Genomic DNA, 22,871 nt, shown 5'->3' on the forward strand with positions numbered 1-22,871 from the left:
AGGGCGCAAAAGACCCTCCGCACCGACTCACGGTGCGGAGGCGCTCCCTCTGCGTCCCAGAGCTTCCAGGAAGCAAGACAAAAATCAAAATAGCAAGCTGGACAGAAAAATAGCAAACTAAAGAAAAACAAGCAGGAACTTAGCTTCTGCTGGGAAGACAGGTCACAAGAACGATCAAGGAGTGAACTAGACCAATACTGGAACATTGACAGGTGGCATGGAGCAATGATCTAAGTGGAGTTAAATAGAGCAGCCAGCTAACGAATTAACCTCGTCACCTGTGGAAGGAAACTCAGAAGCCGCAGCGCCACTCTCAACCAACAGAGGAAGCCCATGGACAGAACCAGCCGAAGTACCATTCATGACCACAGGAGGGAGCTTGACAACAGAATTCACAACAGTATATAACAGCTCACGTAGCATATAACACAGCCCATGTAGCATATAGCACAGCCACGTAGCATATAACACAGCCACATAGTATATAGCACAGCCCACGTTGTATATAGCACAGCCCACGTTGTATATAGCACAGCCCACACAGTGTATAACACAGCCCACGTTGTATATAGCACAGCCCACACAGTGTATAACACAGCCCACGTAGTATATAGCACAGCCCATATAGTATATAGCACAGCCCATGTAGTGTATAGCACAGCTCAAGCAGTATATAACACATCCACGTAGTATATTGCCCAGCCACGTAATATATTGCACAGCCGCGTAGTACATAGCACAGCCCACGTAGTATATAGCACAGAGACGTAGTATAAAACACAGCCCACGCAGTATATAACACAGCCCATGCAGTATATAACACAGCCCATGTAGTACCTAACACAGCCCACGTAGTATATAGCAATGTGGGCACCATATCCCTGTTAAAAAAAAAAATTAAAATAAAAAATAGTTATATACTCACCTTCCGGCGGCCCCCAAATGCAGGCCAGGCGTTTAACGATGCTCCTCGCGACGCTCCGGTCCCAAGAATGCATTGCGGTCTCGCGAGATGATGACGTAGCGGTCTCGTGAGACCCGCTACGTCATTATCTCGCGAGACCGCAATGCATGGACCGGAGCGTCGTGAGGAGCGGGAAAGGTGCCGGAAGGTGAGAATATAATGATTTTTAATTTTTTTTAATTATTTTTCACATTAGATCTTTATAATATTGATGCTGCATAGGCAGCATCAATAGTAAAAAGTTGTTCACACAGGGTTAATAGCAGCGTTAATGGACTGCGTTACACCACGGCATAACGCGGTGTAACGCAGCCATTAACCCTGTGTTAGCACTGACTGGAGGGGAGTATGGAGGGGGCACTGACGGAGAGTAGGAGGGGGCGAATTCGCGGCCGGACTGTGCCCGTCGCTGATTGACCGTTACAGACAGACAGACAGACAGACAGACGGAAGTACCCCTTAGATGATTATATAGATATATATTGTGTGTGTATATATATATATATATATATATATATATATATTAATGCTGTCATTAATATCAGATTAGTAGCGGATCTACCTCCTGCCATCCCACCCTATTAGCTGATCGTGGTGGCTGTGGCGCAGCGGAAGTGGCACAGCTCCATACGTTGTATAGTGGTCATGAATGGTAGTACAAGCTCTCACCCATTCATATGTATGGAAGAGATCTAGCCAAAACATTCACTACCACTAAGGAGCTGTGCAATTCAGGAGTTTAGGATTGACTGATGTAGCAGCTTTAATAAAGGACCATATTGATATATCAACCTACTCTTCCAGCCCCCTTCCTTGTTATGTATTGAATGATACTTGCATCACATATTACTCACTTCCTTTCTAGGCACTTTTTGATGTTCAGGATTAGGATGCAGGTGCCCACTCCAGTGATTTACTGAAGAAAAGGGAAAAGGAGGACCGGCATCACCAATATTCGAGAGCTTTGTGCCATACAGACAAAAAAACAATAACTGTAAAGGATATAAAGGAATGGTGTATGCGAGTCACTAGTAACCCAAATAAAATAAGAATATGAGACGGCCTGCATGCAAAAATTGGTGAAGTTTTATCAGATAATCAATGGTGAACCATACATTATTAAAAGCATTTAAAAGTTTAAACAAAAATGGAAAGTTTTTTGCTCAAAATCAGATCTCCATAGTAGAATGTGTTTGTAGATCAAAACAGACTCCCCATAAGACAAGAGAATAGGGCTGGACACAATTATATCAATATTAGGGTAACAACATTAGTAGTCAAATATTGCAAAACACAGAAAAAGAAGCATAAATGCAAATGACAGTATATAATGGCTGTAATATACTAAGAGATCACAAAGAATATAGTACAAAAAACATAAAAATAAGTATAAAAAATAGGTGTGTAACCTATATGTTATAAACCATAGAAAAAAGATATAAGGGAGAAAGAAAGACCCCACGTGTTCCGCCAGTGAATGTGGCTTCTTCAGGGGCTCTATCACTCTGGTGATAGAGTCATCATTGGCTGCCTGTTCTATGAGTACCATGGACTGCACACTATAAATATAATTTTTGTCTGATTGAGCTCTTCTTAAAGTTACACTCTAAGGCATGCCCAAATGTTGCATAGGTCTACTGTACCGTATATAATCCCTTCAGGACCTTAGGAAAGCTGTATGAGTATAAAATGGATTTTATCAGACAGAAAAAAAGAGACTTATTTCCCTCTCTTTGTGGCTTAAGTATTGTTAATCCCCAAGTTCTGTTGTCAAGACAGCCATGGCGTCCCCTCTCCAAATTTTCATTTCTTGTAAATAATAATGACAGCTCTTAGTGGTGTGAAGCTGCCTCAATAATTGATAGTGCTTGAGATGAGTCACTAATGGTATTAAGGCCGCCTCTAGCTCTGTGTATGTTTACCCATTACATCCCTCATCCGGGATAATCAATTGTCTCCGGTCTTCGTTGGCACGTACAGGATGGGCCAAGCGTTACTGTACACACCGAGCAGAACACCCTCTCACTGCACCAAGTGTCTGTGTAGCAGGTGGTGCTATGGCACGAGCAGAAAAAAGCCTCAGCCTAGGGCGGACATGAGACATGTACAGGAAAAATTAGCTGCCACCTTCCAGCTTATTCTATGTGAGGGAGGATATGTGAAGGAATGATATAAAGTCCACAACATACAACAGATGTATGATTGATCGCACTGTGGCCATTAGGAATGGAGCCAAGATGCCAGCATGCCCCGCCAACTGAATATCATAATAATTAGAGGCTAGCATTGTAAATTAAAGGCGTTCTCCAAGTTAGACAGTATAAATGTGTTAGAAAAGTCATTCAATAGGCTGAATACAAGATGTCCAACTGCTGGACTCCTAGTAACCAATTAATCATTTGTGGGGCTTAGCTGTTCAGTTTCCCTGCAGTGCCCCCACAGGTAAAGAGAAGTATTACACAGTTCCTCTTAAAATATGTTGGATTTCCATGTAATACCTAAATAACTCGGATTTTCCCATAATCTGCATTTCGGCTAATGAATTAAAGATCTGATCCCCCTTCTTGAAGTTATGGGAGTATTTTTTTTTTTTACTTAAATGCATATATTTTGGGTTAAAAATATTTTTTGCTTTTGCATTGATTTGCATAATTTTGCTACAACTATACTTATGTTTATGATGTTATTTGTACGAGAAAAAGGAAAATCTTTCAAAAATAAACAGTTTAAAAAAATATACATATTTTTTGCAATTAGGTTTCATTAAATATTTTGTTTGGCTTTACTTTTTCAGGTTCTTTGCAAGATTAATCAAGAATCCTTCAGTCAGCTCGTTCGGGCATAGAGTTTGTAACTCTTTTATTTGTCTTTTATCTCCTTTTTTTCTCAGCGAATTTAGGACCACAAACCACATCAAAGAAAATATATTCTAAATGAGCTGAGAGGAGCTCAGTAAACACACAGATGAGTTACAAACAGAGCTCACTGACAGATTCTTAGTTAACTTTTTCTGTAGCCTGCGATGCAATAGACAGTGCAATATGCAGACTTCAGAAGGCAATGGGTAAAAAAATCGATAATGAACCCTAATTGGAACAAAATATTTTTAGGCTAAAATATATTTGTTTATGTATAAATAATGGTTTTTATATTCTTTAGAATCCCCTGATGGGCTGTCTTAAGGGGAGCCTGTCACGAATGAATAAACTTTTAATCTGCAGATAAAGGGTTAATCTACCTGGAGAAAATGAACTTTATTCCTCCCGGGAGCCGCCAGCTTTCAGTGAAGCCCCCTTCACATTTCAGGGTTTACAGTTCGGGTGGTGACAGTTTTGCACACGTACCAGAGGCACTTACACACGTAGACCCAAGTGAATGCGTCTGTGCACATGTCAGTGTGTTCACACGAACACTGTGTCCATGTGAAAATCACGTAGACCTGTCCATGATTTGCCAGCAGCACGGACCACAATACATCCCGCACACATGCACACGGATGACATCCGTGTATCACCAGCATGACACGTACCAGCGTGTGAGGAAGGCAGTACCATTAGCACTGTTCCCAGGCACCGGGTGCTGAATCCAACTCTCATCATCGTTGACTGGTCTCCCTGTCACACTGTCACACTCAGGTCGGGAGTCCCGCGGCTAGTCCGTGCATTGTAGACCGTGATTGGACCGTGTGTGCATGACCCTTACTGATGTCGCTTCCTGTGCCCAATGGAGGGCACTATGTGATATCTTAGATGTAGAAAACACTGGAGGAGGAAATATGGTACAATGAGGGTTCTCAGAATGAGTTCCTTAGCTGACCCAAAAAGAAACATTCTTACTACACCCCCACAAGAAAAAAAATCAGCTATAATGTTCAGTGATGGGAGACAAGTGTCACAACCTTAGAGCACTGTGAGTTGAGCGCCATCATCCTCAGGCTGGAGGTGGTGATCCAGAGAAACCCAACAACAAGGCTGAAAAGAAAATACACCAGAAACTCAAAATAACACAAAACCTCACACAGCAATACGAATTAACACGTCCAATTCGTACCTCTGAGAGTGCAATGAGGCAGAAACAGAAAAACAAGCTGACAGCCAAGAGTAACAATGCCGAGACAGATAAGTGGCACCATACATGGGTCAGTGACTAGAAGCTTGGTGTTAAATTGTCTTTCCAGTAGTAGATTATATACGAAACATATAAGGTCAAACAACCTACGCTCTGGTGTTTGATCTTTGTCCAGCTTGTCTTTGTCATGATCCCTATTATTATGTCACTGACCCTTTCATGTTCTCTGCAGGATGAAAAGAACCAGATGATGACCACCAATGTCTGGGTCAAACAGGTGAGTTTCCTCAGGTGCCTTCGCATGATATGGGGCTCATTGATCACTGCCAAAATAATCTAAGGAGGAACGTTTCTTACTGTGGAGAATGCCAAGTTAGCGGCAATGGAGACTTATAGGTCATGTGATGCTCACCTGTAAATTTAAATATGCAAATAGCCTCTTCGGAGAGGAGGAGGAGGAATAGAACTCTAGCGTCACCTGCTGGATGTACAGTAGCAATCCTAAAAATCAATTTCAACCCTTTAACAATTCTTGATAAATGACTTAGAATAAGAAACCAAACCAGACACTCCATTTACATATGTGTTTCTGGGTGTTTGCCCCTCATCAGTGTAAAGCATGAGATCTGAGTGAGAGACCGCTGAAAGGGAAAGGTTTCTCCTTGTGGAGAGTGCCAAATCGTCATAAGGAGACCTATCAGCCATGCAATGCCACTCTGGGAAATTAGATATGCATAGAGCCTCTTCAGAGAGGAGGACAGTGAAACTTTGCTGGTTGCCATAAAAAAACATATCTGTCTATCATACGTGACCTCCCTAAGGCAGTCACACCACTCTATATAATAACTGGTCAGGGGTCTTATTACAGTTAATAACTCTCTATTATTATTATCTCCTCCAGTTCAAAAGTCTCTGCTAAGACCACAGATCCTCCATCACCCATCAGCAAACTGCTGTTGACAGTTCTGCTTTTTTTCTTCACTAACCCAACTTTACTTCGTACTCGTTTAGGTATTTAAAAAAATAAAACAATTAATAAATCTTCCTAATTTTAAGCACTTCAGATTTACCATAACCATTTGTTGACATTTTCTATTGAAACCACTTTATTTCTAACAATGAACATGAAGCCATGTAGAAAGATAATAAATCTATTAGAAAGATTCCAGACTATACTGTAGAGTGCATGAAAGTCAAAGGTGAATTATTACTTTATGATCTCCTCTGTAGTTTGTATACATAGGGGACAATGCATTGTTTATTTTTCATCTCTTTGGATTCTCACCCATAGATAGAAACCGTTCATATGGGTGACTTGCACATAATTAGGACATATCAGTCACAAGGACCAGGTTATCTTGGACACATTCACCACTTGCTGGCTGGCTTCCATTGAAATGTTACCTGGTAATTATTCTAAGAGCATCTAAAGAGCTGGTGATTTACCTATGTGTTATCTGTGCTCCCTCCTGCAGGAATGGCATGACTACAAGCTCCGCTGGGACCCCCTGGAATATGAGAATGTCACATCAATCAGGATTCCCTCAGAGCTGATCTGGAGGCCAGACATCGTCCTGTATAACAAGTGAGGAACCCTCCCTAATCTGCATTACATAGGAATATTATTTCATCATTACTAATGCATGACCAGGAGGGTACAACTATTGGGATATAAGGTGGTCAAATAAGTTTGTGTTAAGAAGAGGCCTCAATCTCCTTATAAAAGAGTTGAAGGATGGTATGCCCTTCTCATTTTAAATGCATGTTGTGGCTGTTTATGGTATACTGTTCCCCACTCTGGTATGGCAGAAGGATAATATTAATAGTAATAATAATTTTTATTTATATTTATATAGCGCCAACATATTCCGCAGCACTTTACATTATAGAAGAAGCTTGTACAGACACTAGACATTACAGCATAACAATACACACAGATCAAAACAGATACCAAGAGGAGTGAGGTCCCTGCTCGAAAGCTTACAATCTATGAGGAAAAGGGGAGACACGAGAGGTGGATGGTAACAGAACATGATGTGAGGAACCTGATTATGGTTTAAGTTTTTTGAATGGGCCACACAGGGATAGTTAGATTAATGTGTTGAGACGGTAGGCCAGTCTGAACAAATGCATTTTTAGGGCATGCTTAAAACTGTGGGGATTAGTCGTATTAACCTGGGTAGTGCATTCCAAAGAATAGGCATAGCACGTGAAAAGTCTTGGAGACGGGAGTGGGAGGTTCTGATTATTGAGGATGCTAACTTCAGGTCATTAGCAGAATGGAGAGCATGGTAGGTAGGGTGGGTAGGGTGGTAGGCTGAGACCAGGGAGGAGATGTAGGGTGGTGCTGAGCCATGGAGCGCTTTGTGGATAAGGGTAATAAGTTTGTACTGGATTCTGGAGTGGATGGGTAACCAGTGCAATGACTGGCACAGGGTAGAGGCATCGGTGTAACGGTTGGTGAGGAATATGGTCCTGGCTGCAGCATTCAGGACAGATTGGAGCAGTGAGAGTTTGGTAGGAGGGAGGCCGGTTAGTAGATAGTTACAGTAGTCCAGACGAGAGTGAATAAGAGAAACAGTAAGAGTTTTTGCAGAGTCGAAAGTAAGAAAAGGTCAAATTCTAGAAATGTTCTTGAGGTGCAGATAACAAGAGCGAGCCAATGATCGGATGTGGGGGGTGAATGAAAGCTCGGAATCAGGTATGACCCCAAGGCAGCGGGCATGTTGCTTGGGAGTAATGGTGGAACCACACACGGAGATGGCAATGTCAGGCAAAGGTAGGTTAATAGAGGGAGAAAACACGAGGAGTTCAGTTTTTGACAGGTTCAGTTTCAGATAGCGTTAGAGAATGTTAGAGACAGCAGTAAGACAATCACTGGTGTTTTCTAAAAAGGAAGGCGTGATATCAGGAGCAGAAGTGAATAATTGGGTGTCATCAGCATAGAGATGGTACTGGAAACCAAGTCTACTGATTGTTTGTTTAATAGGGGCGGTATACAAAGAGAAGAGGAGGGGGCCTAGGACTGATCCTTGAGGAACCCCAACAGTAAAGGGAAGGTGAGAGGAGGAGGAACCAGCAAAAGATACAGTGAAAGAGCGGTCAGAGATAGGAGGAGAACCACGAAAGAACGGTGTCCTTAAAGCTCATGGAGCGGAGCATAGTGAGGAGGAGCTGATGATCCACAGTGTCGAATGCTGCGTAGATATCCAAAAGGATTAACATTGAGTAGTGACCATTAGATTTAGCTGTTAGTAAATCATTACAAACTTTAAGGAGGGCAGTTTCAGTAGAGTGTAAAGAGTGGAAACCAGATTGAAGAGGGTCGAGAAGAGAGTTATCTGAGAGATGGCGGAAAAGATGGGAGTGGACCAGGCGTTCAAGGAGTTTACCGATGAAGAGAAGATTAGAGACAGGTCTATAGTTAGCTGCACAGTTTTGGTCGAGGGTTGGTTTTTGAAGTAATGGATGTATGATGACATTCTTAAATGAGGAGGGAAAGATACCAGGAGAGAGACAGAGTTTGAATATTTTTGTTAGGTGAGAGGTGACAGCAGGGGAAAGGGACTGGAGGAGATGTGAAGGAATGGGGTCACTGGTGCCAGTAGTCGGGCGAGAAGATGCAAGGAGCCTAATTACTTCTTCATCTGTGACTGGTTCAAAGTCAGAGAGTGAGCTAGATGCAGTGGCGGAGGGAGGGCAGTGCATTCAAGTGAACGCAGGAAATAATATTTCAGCAACATTACAAGAAGACAACACGGTTGACGGTTTCACAAGAGGCAACAAGATTACTTGAACAGAGCAAGGTAATTGCCTTATATGGCAATTCGCTGGCACTCTCCTCAGCAGCAATTCCTTCACTCTGCAACAGTCTAGGTCTCTATCACTGCAGTACTCAAAGGACTGGTCACAACCCCTCTCGTGGTCACCTCTTTTTTCCAACAGTTTCCTATAATAGCTTGTCTGGCACTTTGAACAATTTTGCAGGCTACCCTTCACAGTTTCTGTGATCCAGTCTCACAGTTAGGCGCCTATCTCCTCACCATCTCTGGTGTGGCACTCCTCTTCACACTCAGGCATCAGATTACAGATTCCGCTGGTGTGGCAAATCCTGCTGCTCTTGAGTTGCCATTTCCTTGCCTGGTTTGTCCTGGTCTTCTTTCCCGAATCAAACAACATTTGAACTTCTTTATGCTCCACTGTGGCAAAGTCCTGGAATTTTGCACATTAATGGCTAGTGTCTACCCATCCCCATTTGCTATCTAACTAAGATGCAGGCACTTTTTCTCTGCTGAACAACTTTTCCTACTTTGGCTTTGTCACTCTGACCTCAACAAGTGGGATAGTTTGGGCCTTTTAAATCTTCTTGACTCTATAGATTTGAGAAGGTGCATACAAATGCCAACAACATGTTGACCCCCACCTGGGGGTGGGGTTAGAACAGTTAATAATTTAAGAAAGAATAGAGGCGCAGAGAGATACATAAAATGTATGTATACTAATGCCAGAAGCCTCGCCAACAAAATGGACGAATTAGAACTAATGTTGTTGGAGCATAATTATGACATGGTGGGGATATCTGAAACGTGGCTGGATGAGAGCCATGACTGGGCTGTTAACTTGCAGGGCTATAGCCTGTTCAGAAATGACCGTACAGATAACCGAGGGGGTGCGGTGTGTCTATATGTAAAATCGTCCTTAAAACCCATCCTGCGTGATAATATAGGTGAATTTAATGAAAATGTAGAATCCCTGTGGGTGGAGATAAGGGGAGGGGGGAAAAATAATAAATTACTGATAGGGGTTTGTTATAAATCTCCAAAAATAATGGAAGCAATGGAGAATATCCTCGTAAAGCAAATAGATGAATCTGCGACTCAAGGGGAAGTCATTATTATGGGGGACTTCAACTACCCTGAAATAGATTGGGGAACAGAAACCTGCAGTTCCAGCAAAGTAATCAGTTTTTGACAACTATGAGAGACAATTACCTTTCACAACTGGATCAGGACCCAACAAGGGGGGCACTGCTAGACCTAATATTAACCAACAGGCCAGACCGCATATCAAATATAAGGGTTGGGGGTCACTTGGGTAATAGCGATCACAAAATAATAAGTTTTCATGTATCCTTTAAAAAGATGTGTAATAGAGGGGTTACAAGGACACTAAACTTCAGGAGGGAAAATTTCCAACGGATGAGAGATGATCTTGGTGCAATTAACTGGGACGATATCCTGAGACACAAAAATACACAAAGAAAATGGGAGACGTTTATTAGCATCCTGGATAGGACCTGTGCACAGTATATACCGTATGGGAATAAACATACTAGAAATAGGAGGAAACCAATATGGCTAAATAGAGCTGAAAGGGGCGCAATAAGTGACAAAAAGAAAGCATTTAGAGAATTAAAGGAAGTAGGTAGTGAGGAGGCATTAAATAAATACAGAAAATTAAATAAATTCTGTAAAAAGCAAATCAAGGCAGCAAAGATTGAGACAGAGAGACTCATTGCCAGAGAGAGTAAAAATAATCCTAAAATATTCTTTAACTACATAAATAGTAAGAAACTAAAAAATGATAGTGTTGGCCCCCTTAAAAATAGTCTGGGTGAAATGGTGGATGAGGATGAGGAAAAAGCCAATATACTAAATGACTTTTTTTCATCAGTATTTACACAAGAAAATCCCATGGTAGACAAAATGACTAGTGATAAAAATTCCCAATTAAATGTAACCTGCTGAACCCAGCAGGAAGTGCGGCGGCGTCTAAAAATCACTAAAATTGACAAATCTCCGGGCCCGGATGGGATACACCCTCGAGTACTGCAGGAATTAAGTACAGTCATTGATAGACCATTATTTTTAATCTTTAAAGACTCCATAATAACAGGGTCTGTACCACAGGACTGGCGTATAGCAAATGTGGTGCCAATATTCAAAAAGGGGACAAAAACTGAACTCGGAAATTATAGGCCAGTAAGCTTAACCTCTACTGTGGGTAAAATCCTGGAGGGCATTCTAAAGGATGCTATACTGGAGTATCTGAAGAGGAATAGCCTCATGACCCAGTATCAGCACGGGTTTACTAGGGACCGTTCATGTCAGACTAATTTGATCAGTTTCTATGAAGAGGTAAGTTCCGGATTGGACCAAGGGAACCCAGTGGATGTAGTGTATATGGACTTTTCAAAAGCTTTTGATACGGTGCCACACAAAAGGTTGATACATAAAATGAGAATAATGGGGATAGGGTAAAATATGTGTAAGTGGGTGGAGAGCTGGCTCAGGGATAGGAAACAAAGGGTGTTTATTAATGGAGCACACTTGGACTGGATAGCGGTTAGCAGTGGGGTACCACAGGGGTCAGTATTGGGCCCTCTTCTTTTTAACATATTTATTTATGACCTTGTAGGGGGCATTCAGAGTAGAATTTCAATATTTGCAGATGACACTAAACTCTGCAGGGTAATCAATACAGAGGAGGACAATTTTATATTACAGGATGATTTATGTAAACTAGAAGCTTGGGCTGATAAATGGCAAATGAGCTTTAATGGAGATAAATGTAAGGTCATGCACTTGGGTAGAAGTAATAAGATGTATATTATGTGCTTAATTCTAAAACTCTGGGCAAAACCGTCAATGAAAAAGACCTGGGTGTATGGGTGGATGACAAACTCATATTCAGTGGCCAGTGTCAGGCAGCTCCTACAAAGGCAAATAAAATAATGGGATGCATTAAAAGAGGCATAGATGCTCTTGAGGAGAACATAATTTTACCTCTATACAAGTCACTAGTTCGACCACACTTAGAATACTGTGCACAGTTCTGGTCTCCGGTGTATAAGAAAGACATAGCTGAACTGGAGCGGGTGCAGAGAAGAGCGACCAAGGTTATTAGAGGACTGGGGGGTCTGCAATACCAAGATAGGTTATTACACTTGGGGCTATTTAGTTTGGAAAAACGAAGACTAAGGGGTGATCTTATGTTAATGTATAAATATATGAGGGGACAGTACAAAGACCTTTCTGATGATCTTTTTAATCATAGACCTGAAACTGGGACAAGGGGGCATCCTCTGCGTTTGGAGGAAAAAAGGTTTAAGCATAATAACAGACGCGGATTCTTTACTGTAAGAGCAGTGAGACTATGGAACTCTGCCGTATGATGTTGTAATGAGTGATTCATTACTTAAGTTTAAGAGGGGACTGGATGCCTTTCTGGAAAAGTATAATGTTACAGGATATATACACTAGATTCCTTGATAGGGCGTTGATCCAGGGAACTAGTCTGATTGCCGTATGTGGAGTCGGGAAGGAATTTTTTTCCCCAATGTGGAGCTTACTCTTGCCACATGGGTTTTTTATGCCTTCCTCAGGATCAACATGTTAGGGCATGTTAGGTTAGGTTATGGGTTGAACTAGATGGACTTATAGTCTTCCTTCAACTTTAATAACTATGTAACGAAGTCACAAATAACTCACATCTACTATATTATTGTCTAAGGGTCACTTTCTTTCGGTCTGTCTGTCCTTCTGTCTGTCACGGATATTCATTGGTCGCTGCCTCTGTCTGTCATGGAATCAAAGTCGCTGATTGGTCGTGGCAAAATGCCCACGACCATTGCCTCGACCAATCAGCGACGGCCACAGTCCGGCGGCAATATGGCCGCTCTTTCCTCCCCGCAGTCACTGCCCGCTCCATACTCCCCTCCAGTCATCCAGTCAGCCCTCACACAGGGTTAATGCCAGCGTTACCGGAGCGCGGTGTAAGGCACTCCCGTTACCCAGCTATTAACCCTGTGTGACCAACTTTTTACTAATGATGCCGCGTCAATAGTAAAAAGATCTACTGTTACAAATAATAATAATTTAAAAAAAAAGTTATTCTCACCCTCCGACGTGTCGCCATGTCCTCGGCAGTGCAAGTAGCAGGATGCTATGCGAGAAGGACCTGCCATGACGTCACGGTCATGTGACTGCGACGTCATCACAGGCCCTGCGCTCATACCAACTTTGGGACCGGAATCTGCACCGCACACAGGCGATAGGACTACAAGGGGCCCTCGGAAGGTGAGTATATGCTTCTTTTTTATTTTTTAACCTTTTACATACCTGGCTGGGCAATATACTACGTAGCTGGGCAATATACTACGTGACTGGCCAATATACTATGTTACTGGGCAGTATACTACGTGTCTGTGCTGTATACTACATGGCTCTGTGCTGTATACTATGTCGCTGTGCAATATACTACGTGGCTGGGCAATATACTGCACCACTGGGCAATATACTACGTGACTGGGCAATATACTACGTAACTGGGCAATATACTACGTGACTGGGCAATATACTACGTGACTGGGCAATATACTACGTGACTGGGCAATATACTACGTAACTGGGCAATATACTACGTGACTGGGCAATATACTACGTGACTGGGCAATATACTATGTGGCTGGGCAATATACTACGTGGCTGGGCAATATACTACGTAACTGGGCAATATACTACGTGACTGGGCAATATACTACGTGACTGGGCAATATACTATGTGGCTGGGCAATATACTACGTGGCTGGGCAATATACTACGTCACTGGGCAATATTCTACGTCATTGGGCAATATACTACGCCACTGGGCAATATACTACGTGACTGGGCAATATACTACGTGGCTGGGCAATATACTGCGTCACTGGGCAATATACTACGTAACTGGGCAATATACTATGTGACTGGGCAATATACTATGTGACTGGGCAATATACAATGTGGCTGGGCAATAGACTACGTCGCTGGGCAATATTCTACGTCATTGGGCAATATACTACGTCACTGGGCAATATACTACGTGACTGGGCAATACACTACGTGGCTGGGCAATACACTACGTGGCTGGGCAATATACTACGTGACTGGGCAATATACTACGTCACTGGGCAATATACTACTTTGCTGGGCAATATACTATGCAGCTGGGCAATATACTACGTAGCTGGGCAATATACTACGTGGCTGGGCAATATACTATGTGGGCTGTGCAATATACTACGTGGACATGCATATTCTAGAATACCTGATGCGTTAGAATCGGGCCACCATCTAGTCTACTATATAATTGTCTAAGGGTCACTTCCGTCTTTCTGTCTGTCCTTCTGTCCGTCTGTCACAGATATTCATTGGTCGCGGCCTCGGTCTGTCATGGAAATCCAAGTCGCTGATTGGTCATGGCAAAACAACCATGACCAATCAGCGACGAGCACAGTCAGGTGGCAACATGGCCGCTCCATCCTCCCCGCAGTCAGTGTCCGCTCTATACTCCCCTCCAGTCAGCGCTCACACAGGGTTAATGGCAGCATTGACCGCGGTGTAACGCACTCGGTTAACGCTGCTATTAACCCTGTGTGACCAACTTTTTACTATTCATGCTGCCTATGCAGCATCAATAGTAAAAAGATTATGTTAAAAATAATAAAAAAAATTAAAAATAGTTATATACTCACCGTCCGTCGGCCCCCGGATCAGGAACAGGCCTTTCCCGCACCTCGCTACCGCTACGTCATTATCTCGTCTCGCAAGAGCGCAATGCACTCTTCAGACCGGAGCGCGCGAGGAGCATCGGTTACCGCTTCGATCCGGGGGCCAACGGAGGGTGAGTATATCACTATTTTTTATTTTAACTCTTTTTTTTTTTAACAGGGATATGGTGCCCACATTGCTATATACTGCGTGGGCTGTGCAATATATTACGTGGGTTGGGCAATATACTACGTGGGCTGTGCAATATACTGCGTGGACTGTGTTATATACCATGTGGGCTGTGCAATATACGCTGTGCAATGTACTGCACGGGCTCTGCAATGTACTGCGCGGGCTGTGCAATATAGTACGCGGTCTGTGCAATCTACTACGCGGGCTTTGCAATATACTGAGTGGGCTGTGCTATACACTACGTGGCCTGTGTTATACATTACGTAGCTTGTGTTATACACAACGTGCGTGGTACTGTACTGGCAGTGCAATATACTACGCGGGCTGTGCAATATATTACGCAGGCTGTGCAATATACTCCGCGGGCAGTGCAATATACTACGTGGCCTGTGCTATATACTCCGTGGGCTGTGCTATATACTCCGTGGGCTGTGCTATATACTACGTGGCTGTGCTATATACTACATGGCTGTGCTATATACTACGTGCCTGTGCATTATACTACGTGGCTGTGCTATTTACTACGTGGGCTATATACTACGTGGCCGGCCGCGAACAATCAGCGACAGGCGCAGTCCGGCTTCGCTGATTGGTCGCGGCCGGCCGAATCCTGTGTATTCAATGTATTATTCTAAAATCTTCATAAATAAACTGCATACATATTCTAGAATACCCGATGCCTTAGAATCGGGCTACCATTTAGTTCAATATAAAGGGTCATTCCCATCTCAACTGGAAGTTGCAGAAATGTTGTTGCACAGCTGTGCTTGACTGTTTCCAGTGCTGAACAAAACTTTTTAAAGCCACTTCGCTTATATTCCCACTTGATATGATTTTATTACTCACTCTCATCAAACATACGGAGCATTTGTGGTATGTATTAAGATGTTCTGCAGCAGCTGAAGTTTGGACTATGAGGCTAAGCAGCAGAGATATGTATTAAGAGGTTCTGAAACAGCTGAGGTGTGTATTATAAGTTTTTTTAGTTCCCTATGTGTGATAAGAGGTTCTGCAGCAGCTTTAATGTGTATCATGATGGTCTGAAGCATCTGAGGTAATACACACCACAGATTTTGAAGAATTCACTTGAAGAGTGAATGAACAGTACTTGTCACTCAGCCTATGGTTGAATCTGGAACATCCTACAAAGTAATCTGTGACATAAAGATGAGCAGATTTTACGTGGTGCCGCTTATCTCTATATAATCATCCAGCCTGACATAAAAATGGAAATTGTGATGTCAACATTCCAAAATTTGTTAAATTGAAATGTCCGATATAAGGAAATATCTCTATAATGAGGCAGCGCTGGTGCGTTTCATGTCATTTATTTCATCTGTCTGACATTTCATTTACAAAATGCGTTATCTGAATGTCATTTACTGCATGAGAGATCTTGTGAATTTAGCAAAAAGTACAAGATCCCTCCAGGGGAATATGAAGGAGAAGGACGTTAACATGTGTGCTGTGTACTTTGTGGAGGGAAAGACACTATGGAAAGTTCCTGTACAGGAAGCTTTATGATATTTGGAGTGGACAACATTTGAAAAGCTCAAGCCAGGATTCTGCTTTATTAAAATACGGTAATCTCTGATCCCTTTTCACCCATTACCTTACAGTGGAGGTATTCACATGCACTGAGGATAAACTGGATTATCTGGAGATGTTCTGAAAATAGATCATGTCAAATACCGTGCTTCCGAAAATTAAAGTGATCCTGTCAGGAGACTCAACTGTGGGCCCGGCTAAATATATTTCATTATCTATCTTGTACCTATACTGAGTTACGTCCTGTGAAATATCATCCAGAGCTGGACTCACTATTCTGCTATAGGAGTCATTGTGTACATTACTGATCGTGAGTTACATCCTGTATTATACTCCAGAGCTGAACTCACTATTCTGCTGGTGGAGTCACTGTGTACATACATTACATTACTTATCCTGTACTGATCCTGAGTTACATCCTGTATTATACCCCAGAGCTGCACTCACTATTCTGCTGGTGGAGTCACTGTGTACATACATTACTTATCCTGTACTGATCTTGAGTTACATCCTGTATTATACCCCAGAGCTGCACTCACTATTCTGCTGGTGGAGTCACTGTGTACATACATTACATTACTTATCCTGTACTGATCCTGAGTTGCATCCTGTATTATACTCCAGAGCTGCACTCACTATTCTGCTGGTGGAGTCACTGTGTACATACATTACATTACTTTTCCTGTACTGATCCTGGGTTACATCCTGTATTATACCCCAGAGCTGCACTCACTATTCTGCTGGTGGAGTCGCTGTGTACATAGTAACATACATAGTAACATAGTAACATAGTTAGTAAGGCCGAAAAAAGACATTTGTCCATCCAGTTCAGCCTATATTCCATCATAATAAATCCCCAGATCTACGTCCTTCTACAGAACCTAATTGTATGATACAATATTGTTCTGCTCCAGGAATACATCCAGGCCTCTCTTGAACCCCTCGACTGAGTTCGCCATCACCACCTCCTCAGGCAAGCAATTCCAGATTCTCACTGCCCTAACAGTAAAGAATCCTCTTCTATGTTGGTGGAAAAACCTTCTCTCCTCCAGACGCAAAGAATGCCCCCTTGTGCCCGTCACCTTCCTTGGTATAAACAGATCCTCAGCGAGATATTTGTATTGTCCCCTTATATACTTATACATGGTTATTAGATCGCCCCTCAGTCGTCTTTTTTCTAGACTAAATAATCCTAATTTCGCTAATCTATCTGGGTATTGTAGTTCTCCCATCCCCTTTATTAATTTTGTTGCCCTCCTTTGTACTCTCTCTAGTTCCATTATATACTTCCTGAGCACCGGTGCCCAAAACTGGACACAGTACTCCATGTGCGGTCTAACTAGGGATTTGTACAGAGGCAGTATAATGCTCTCATCATGTGTATCCAGACCTCTTTTAATGCACCCCATGATCCTGTTTGCCTTGGCAGCTGCTGCCTGGCACTGGCTGCTCCAGGTAAGTTTATCATTAACTAGGATCCCCAAGTCCTTCTCCCTGTCAGATTTACCCAGTGGTTTCCTGTTCAGTGTGTAATGGTTATATTGATTCCTTCTTCCCATGTGTATAACCTTACATTTATCATTGTTAAACCTCATCTGCCACCTTTCAGCCCAAGTTTCCAACTTATCCAGATCCATCTGTAGCAGAATACTATCTTCTCTTGTATTAACTGCTTTACATAGTTTTGTATCATCTGCAAATATCGATATTTTACTGTGTAAACCTTCTACCAGATCATTAATGAATATGTTGAAGAGAACAGGTCCCAATACTGACCCCTGCGGTACCCCACTGGTCACAGCGACCCAGTTAGAGACTATACCATTTATAACCACCCTCTGCTTTCTATCACTAAGCCAGTTACTAACCCATTTACACACAATTTCCCCCAGACCAAGCATTCTCATTTTGTGTACCAACCTCTTGTGCGGCACGGTATCAAACGCTTTGGAAAAATCGAGATATACCACATCCAATGACTCACCGTGGTCCAGCCTATAGCTTACCTCTTCATAAAAACTGATTAGATTGGTTTGACAGGAGCGATTTCTCATAAACCCTTGCTGATATGGAGTTAAACAGTTATTCTCATTGAGATAATCCAGAATAACATCCCTCAGAAACCCTTCAAATATTTTACCAACAATAGAGGTTAGACTTACTGGCCTATAATTTCCAGGTTCACTTTTAGAGCCCTTTTTGAATATTGGCACCACATTTGCTATGCGCCAATCCTGCGGAACAGACCCTGTCGCTATAGAGTCCCTAAAAATAAGAAATAATGGTTTATCTATTACATTACTTAGTTCTCTTAGTACTCGTGGGTGTATGCCATCCGGACCCGGAGATTTATCTATTTTAATCTTATTTAGCCGGTTTCGCACCTCTTCTTGGGTTAGATTGGTGACCCTTAATATAGGGTTTTCATTGTTTCTTGGGATTTCACCTAGCATTTCATTTTCCACCGTGAATACCGTGTCATCTACAACCATTCTTTCCTCACTATTTTTTAAGGGGCCTACATTTTCAGTTTTTATTCTTTTACTATTGATATAGTTGAAGAACAGTTTGGGATTAGTTTTACTCTCCTTAGCAATGTGCTTCTCTGTTTCCTTTTTGGCAGCTTTAATTAGTTTTTTAGATAAAGTATTTTTCTCCCTATAGTTTTTTAGAGCTTCAATGGTGCCATCCTGCTTTAGTAGTGCAAATGCTTTCTTTTTACTGTTAATTGCCTGTCTTACTTCTTTGTTTAGCCACATTGGGTTTTTCCTATTTCTAGTCCTTTTATTCCCACAAGGTATAAACCGCTTACACTGCCTATTTAGGATGTTCTTAAACATTTCCCATTTATTATCTGTATTCTTATTTCTGAGGATATTGTCCCAGTCTACCAGATTAACCCCTCTGTGACCTTAGACGTACTATCCCGTCGAGGTGCCCTGGGCTTATCTGACCCTGGACGGGATAGTACGTCATAGCCGATCGGCCGCGCTCACGGGGGGAGCGCGGCCGATCGCGGCCGGGTGTCAGCTGCTTATCGCAGCTGACATCCGGCACTATGTGCCAGGAGCGGTCACGGACCGCCCCCGGCACATTAACCCCTGGCACACCGCGATCAAAGATGATCGCGATGTGCCGGCGGTACAGGGAAGCACCGCGCAGGGAGGGGGCTCCCTGCGGGCTTCCCTGAGCCCCCCGCAGCAACGCGATGTGATCGCGTTGCTGCGAGGGTCTCCTCACCTCCCTCCCTGCTCGAGCCCCGGATCCAAGATGGCCGCGGATCCGGGTCCTGCAGGGAGGGAGGTGGCTTCACAGAGCCTGCTTAGAGCAGGCACTGTGAAGCAGCCTGCACTCCTATCAGATCAGTGATCTGACAGAGTGCTGTGCAAACTGTCAGATCACTGATCTGTGATGTCCCCCCCTGGGACAAAGTAAAAAAGTAAAAAAAAAAATTTCCAAATGTGTAAAAAAAATAAAAAAAAATATTCCAAAATAATGAAAAAAAAAAAAAAATATTATTCCCATAAATACATTTCTTCATCTAAATAAAAAAAAAAAACCAATAAAAGTACACATATTTAGTATCGCCGCGTCCGTAACGGCCCGACCTATAAAACTGGCCCACTAGTTAACCCCTTCAGTAAACACCGTAAGAAAAAAAAAAAAAAACGAGGCAAAAAACAACGCTTTATTATCATACCGCCGAACAAAAAGTGGAATAACACGCGATCAAAAGGACAGATATAAATAACCATGGTACCGCTGAAAGCGTCATATTGTCCCGCAAAAAAAGAGCCGCCATACAGCATCATCAGCAAAAAAATAAAAAAGTTATAGTCCTGAGAATAAAGCGATGCAAAAATAATTATTTTTTCTGTAAAATAGTTTTTATCGTATAAAAGCACCAAACCATAAAAAAATGATATAAATGAGGTATCGCTGTAATCGTACTGACCCGAAGAATAAAACTGATTTATCAATTTTACCAAACGCGGAACGGTATAAACGCCTCCCCCAATAGAAATTCATGAATAGCTGGCTTTTGGTCATTCTTCCTCACAAAAATCGGAATAAAAAGCGATAAAAAAATGTCACGTGCCCAAAAATGTTTTCAATAAAAACGTCAACTCGTCCCGCAAAAAACAAGACCTCACATGACTCTGTGGACCAAAATATGGAAAAATTATAGCTCTCAAAATGTGGTATTGCAAAAAATATTTTTTGCAATAAAAAGGGTCTTTCAGTGTGTGACGGCTGCCAATCATAAAAATCCGCTAAAAAACTCGCTATAAAAGTAAATCAAACCCCCCTTCATCACCCCCTTAGTTAGGGAAAAATAAAAAAAAATGTATTTATTTCCATTTTCCCATTAGGGCTAGGGTTAGGGCTAGGGTTAGGGCTAGGGCTAGGGTTAGGGCTAGGGTTAGGGCTAGGGTTAGGGCTAGGGTTAGGGTTAGGGCTAGGGTTAGGGCTAGGGTTAGGGCTAGGGTTAGGGCTAGGGTTAGGGCTAGGGTTAGGGCTAGGGTTAGGGCTAGGATTAGGGCTAGGGTTAGGGTTAGGGCTAGGGTTAGGGTTGGGGCTACAGTTTGGGTTGGGGCTAAAGTTAGGGTTAGGGTTTAGATTACATTTACAGTTGGGAATAGGGTTGGGATTAGGGTTAGGGGTGTGTCAGGGTTAGAGGTGTGGTTAGGGTTACCGTTGGAATTAGGGTTAGGGGTGTGTTTAGATTAGGGTTTCAGTTATAATTGGGGGGTTTCCACTGTTTCGGCACATCAGGGGCTCTCCAAACACGACATGGCGTCCGATCTCAATTCCAGCCAATTCTGCGTTGAAAAAGTAAAACAGTGCTCCTTCCCTTCCGAGCTCTCCTGTGTGCCCAAACAGGGGTTTACCCCAACATATGGGGTATCAGCGTACTCAGGACAAATTGGACAACAACTTTTGTGGACCAATTTCTCCTGTTACCCTTGGGAAAATACAAAACTGGGGGCTAAAAAATAATTTTTGTGGGAAAACAAAAAGATTTTTTATTTTCACGGCTCTGCGTTATAAACTGTAGTGAAACACTTGGGGGTTCAAAGTTCTCACAACACATCTAGATAAGTTCATTGAGGGGTCTAGTTTCCAATATGGGGTCACTTGTGGGGGGTTTCTACTGTTTAGGTACATTAGGGGCTCTGCAAACGCAATGTGACGCCTGCAGACCAATCCATCTAAGTCTGCATTCCAAATGATGCTCCTTCCCTTCCGAGCCCTCCCATGCGCCCAAACGGTGGTTCCCCCCCACATATCGGGTATCAGCGTACTCAGGACAAATTGGACAACAACTTTTGTGGACCAATTTCTCCTGTTACCCTTGGGAAAATACAAAACTGGGGGCTAAAAAATAATTTTTGTGGGAAAACAAAAAGATTTTTTATTTTCACGGCTCTGCGTTATAAACTGTAGTGAAACACTTGGGGGTTCAAAGTTCTCACAACACATCTAGATAAGTTCATTGAGGGGTCTAGTTTCCAATATGGGGTCACTTGTGGGGGGTTTCTACTGTTTAGGTACATTAGGGGCTCTGCAAACGCAATGTGACGCCTGCAGACCAATCCATCTAAGTCTGCATTCCAAATGATGCTCCTTCCCTTCCGAGCCCTCCCATGCGCCCAAACGGTGGTTCCCCCCCACATATCGGGTATCAGCGTACTCAGGACAAATTGGACAACAACTTTTGTGGACCAATTTCTCCTGTTACCCTTGGGAAAATACAAAACTGGGGGCTAAAAAATAATTTTTGTGGAAAAAAAAATATTTTTTATTTGCATGGCTCTGCGTTATAAACTGTAGTGAAATACTTGGGGGTTCAAAGCTCTCACAACACATCAAGATGAGTTCCTTAGGGGGTCTACTTTCCAAAATGGTGTCACTTGTGGGGGGTTTCTACTGTTTAGGTACATTAGGGGCTCTGCAAACGCAATGTGACGCCTGCAGACCATTCCATCTAAGTCTGCATTCCAAATGGCGCTCCTTCCCTTCCGAACCCTCCCATGCGCCCAAACGGTGGTTCCCCCCCACATATGGGGTATCAGCGTACTCAGGACAAATTGGACAACAACTTTTGTGGTCCAATTTCTCCTCTTACCCTAGAGAAAATACAAAACTGGGGGCTAAAAAATAATTTTTGTGGGAAAAAAATTTTGTTTTATTTTTATGGCTCTGCATTATAAACTTCTGTGAAGCCCTTGGTGGGTCAAAGTGCTCACCACACATCCAGATAAGTTCCTTAGGGGGTCTACTTTCCAAAATGGTGTCACTTGTGGGGGGTTTCAATGTTTAGGCACATCAGTGGCTCTCCAAACGCAACATGGCGTCCCATCTCAATTCCTGTCAATTTTGCATTGAAAAGTCAAACGGCGCTCCTTCCCTTCCGAGCTCTCCCATGCGCCCAAACAGTGGTTTACTGCCACATATGGGGTATCAGCGTACTCGGGACAAATTGGACAACAACTTTTGAGGTCCAATTTCTTCTCTTACCCTTGGAAAAATAAAAAATTGGGGGCAAAAATATAATTTTTGTGAAA

General features: G+C 42.7%; 1 protein-coding gene across 1 annotated transcript in view; it reads left to right on the plus strand.

Moving 5' to 3' along the window:
• Positions 1 to 22,871, plus strand: part of CHRNA4 (cholinergic receptor nicotinic alpha 4 subunit) — an 82,584-nt gene that overhangs the window by 24,427 nt on the left and 35,286 nt on the right. The window contains exons 3-4 of the mRNA XM_069751131.1: positions 5,265 to 5,309; positions 6,508 to 6,617. Of these exons, the coding sequence (XP_069607232.1) occupies positions 5,265 to 5,309; positions 6,508 to 6,617 (155 nt within the window). The remainder of the gene's footprint in view (positions 1 to 5,264; positions 5,310 to 6,507; positions 6,618 to 22,871) is intronic.

The sequence above is a fragment of the Ranitomeya imitator genome, chromosome 2 (assembly GCF_032444005.1).
Source record: "Ranitomeya imitator isolate aRanImi1 chromosome 2, aRanImi1.pri, whole genome shotgun sequence".
NCBI lineage: Eukaryota > Metazoa > Chordata > Amphibia > Anura > Dendrobatidae > Ranitomeya > Ranitomeya imitator.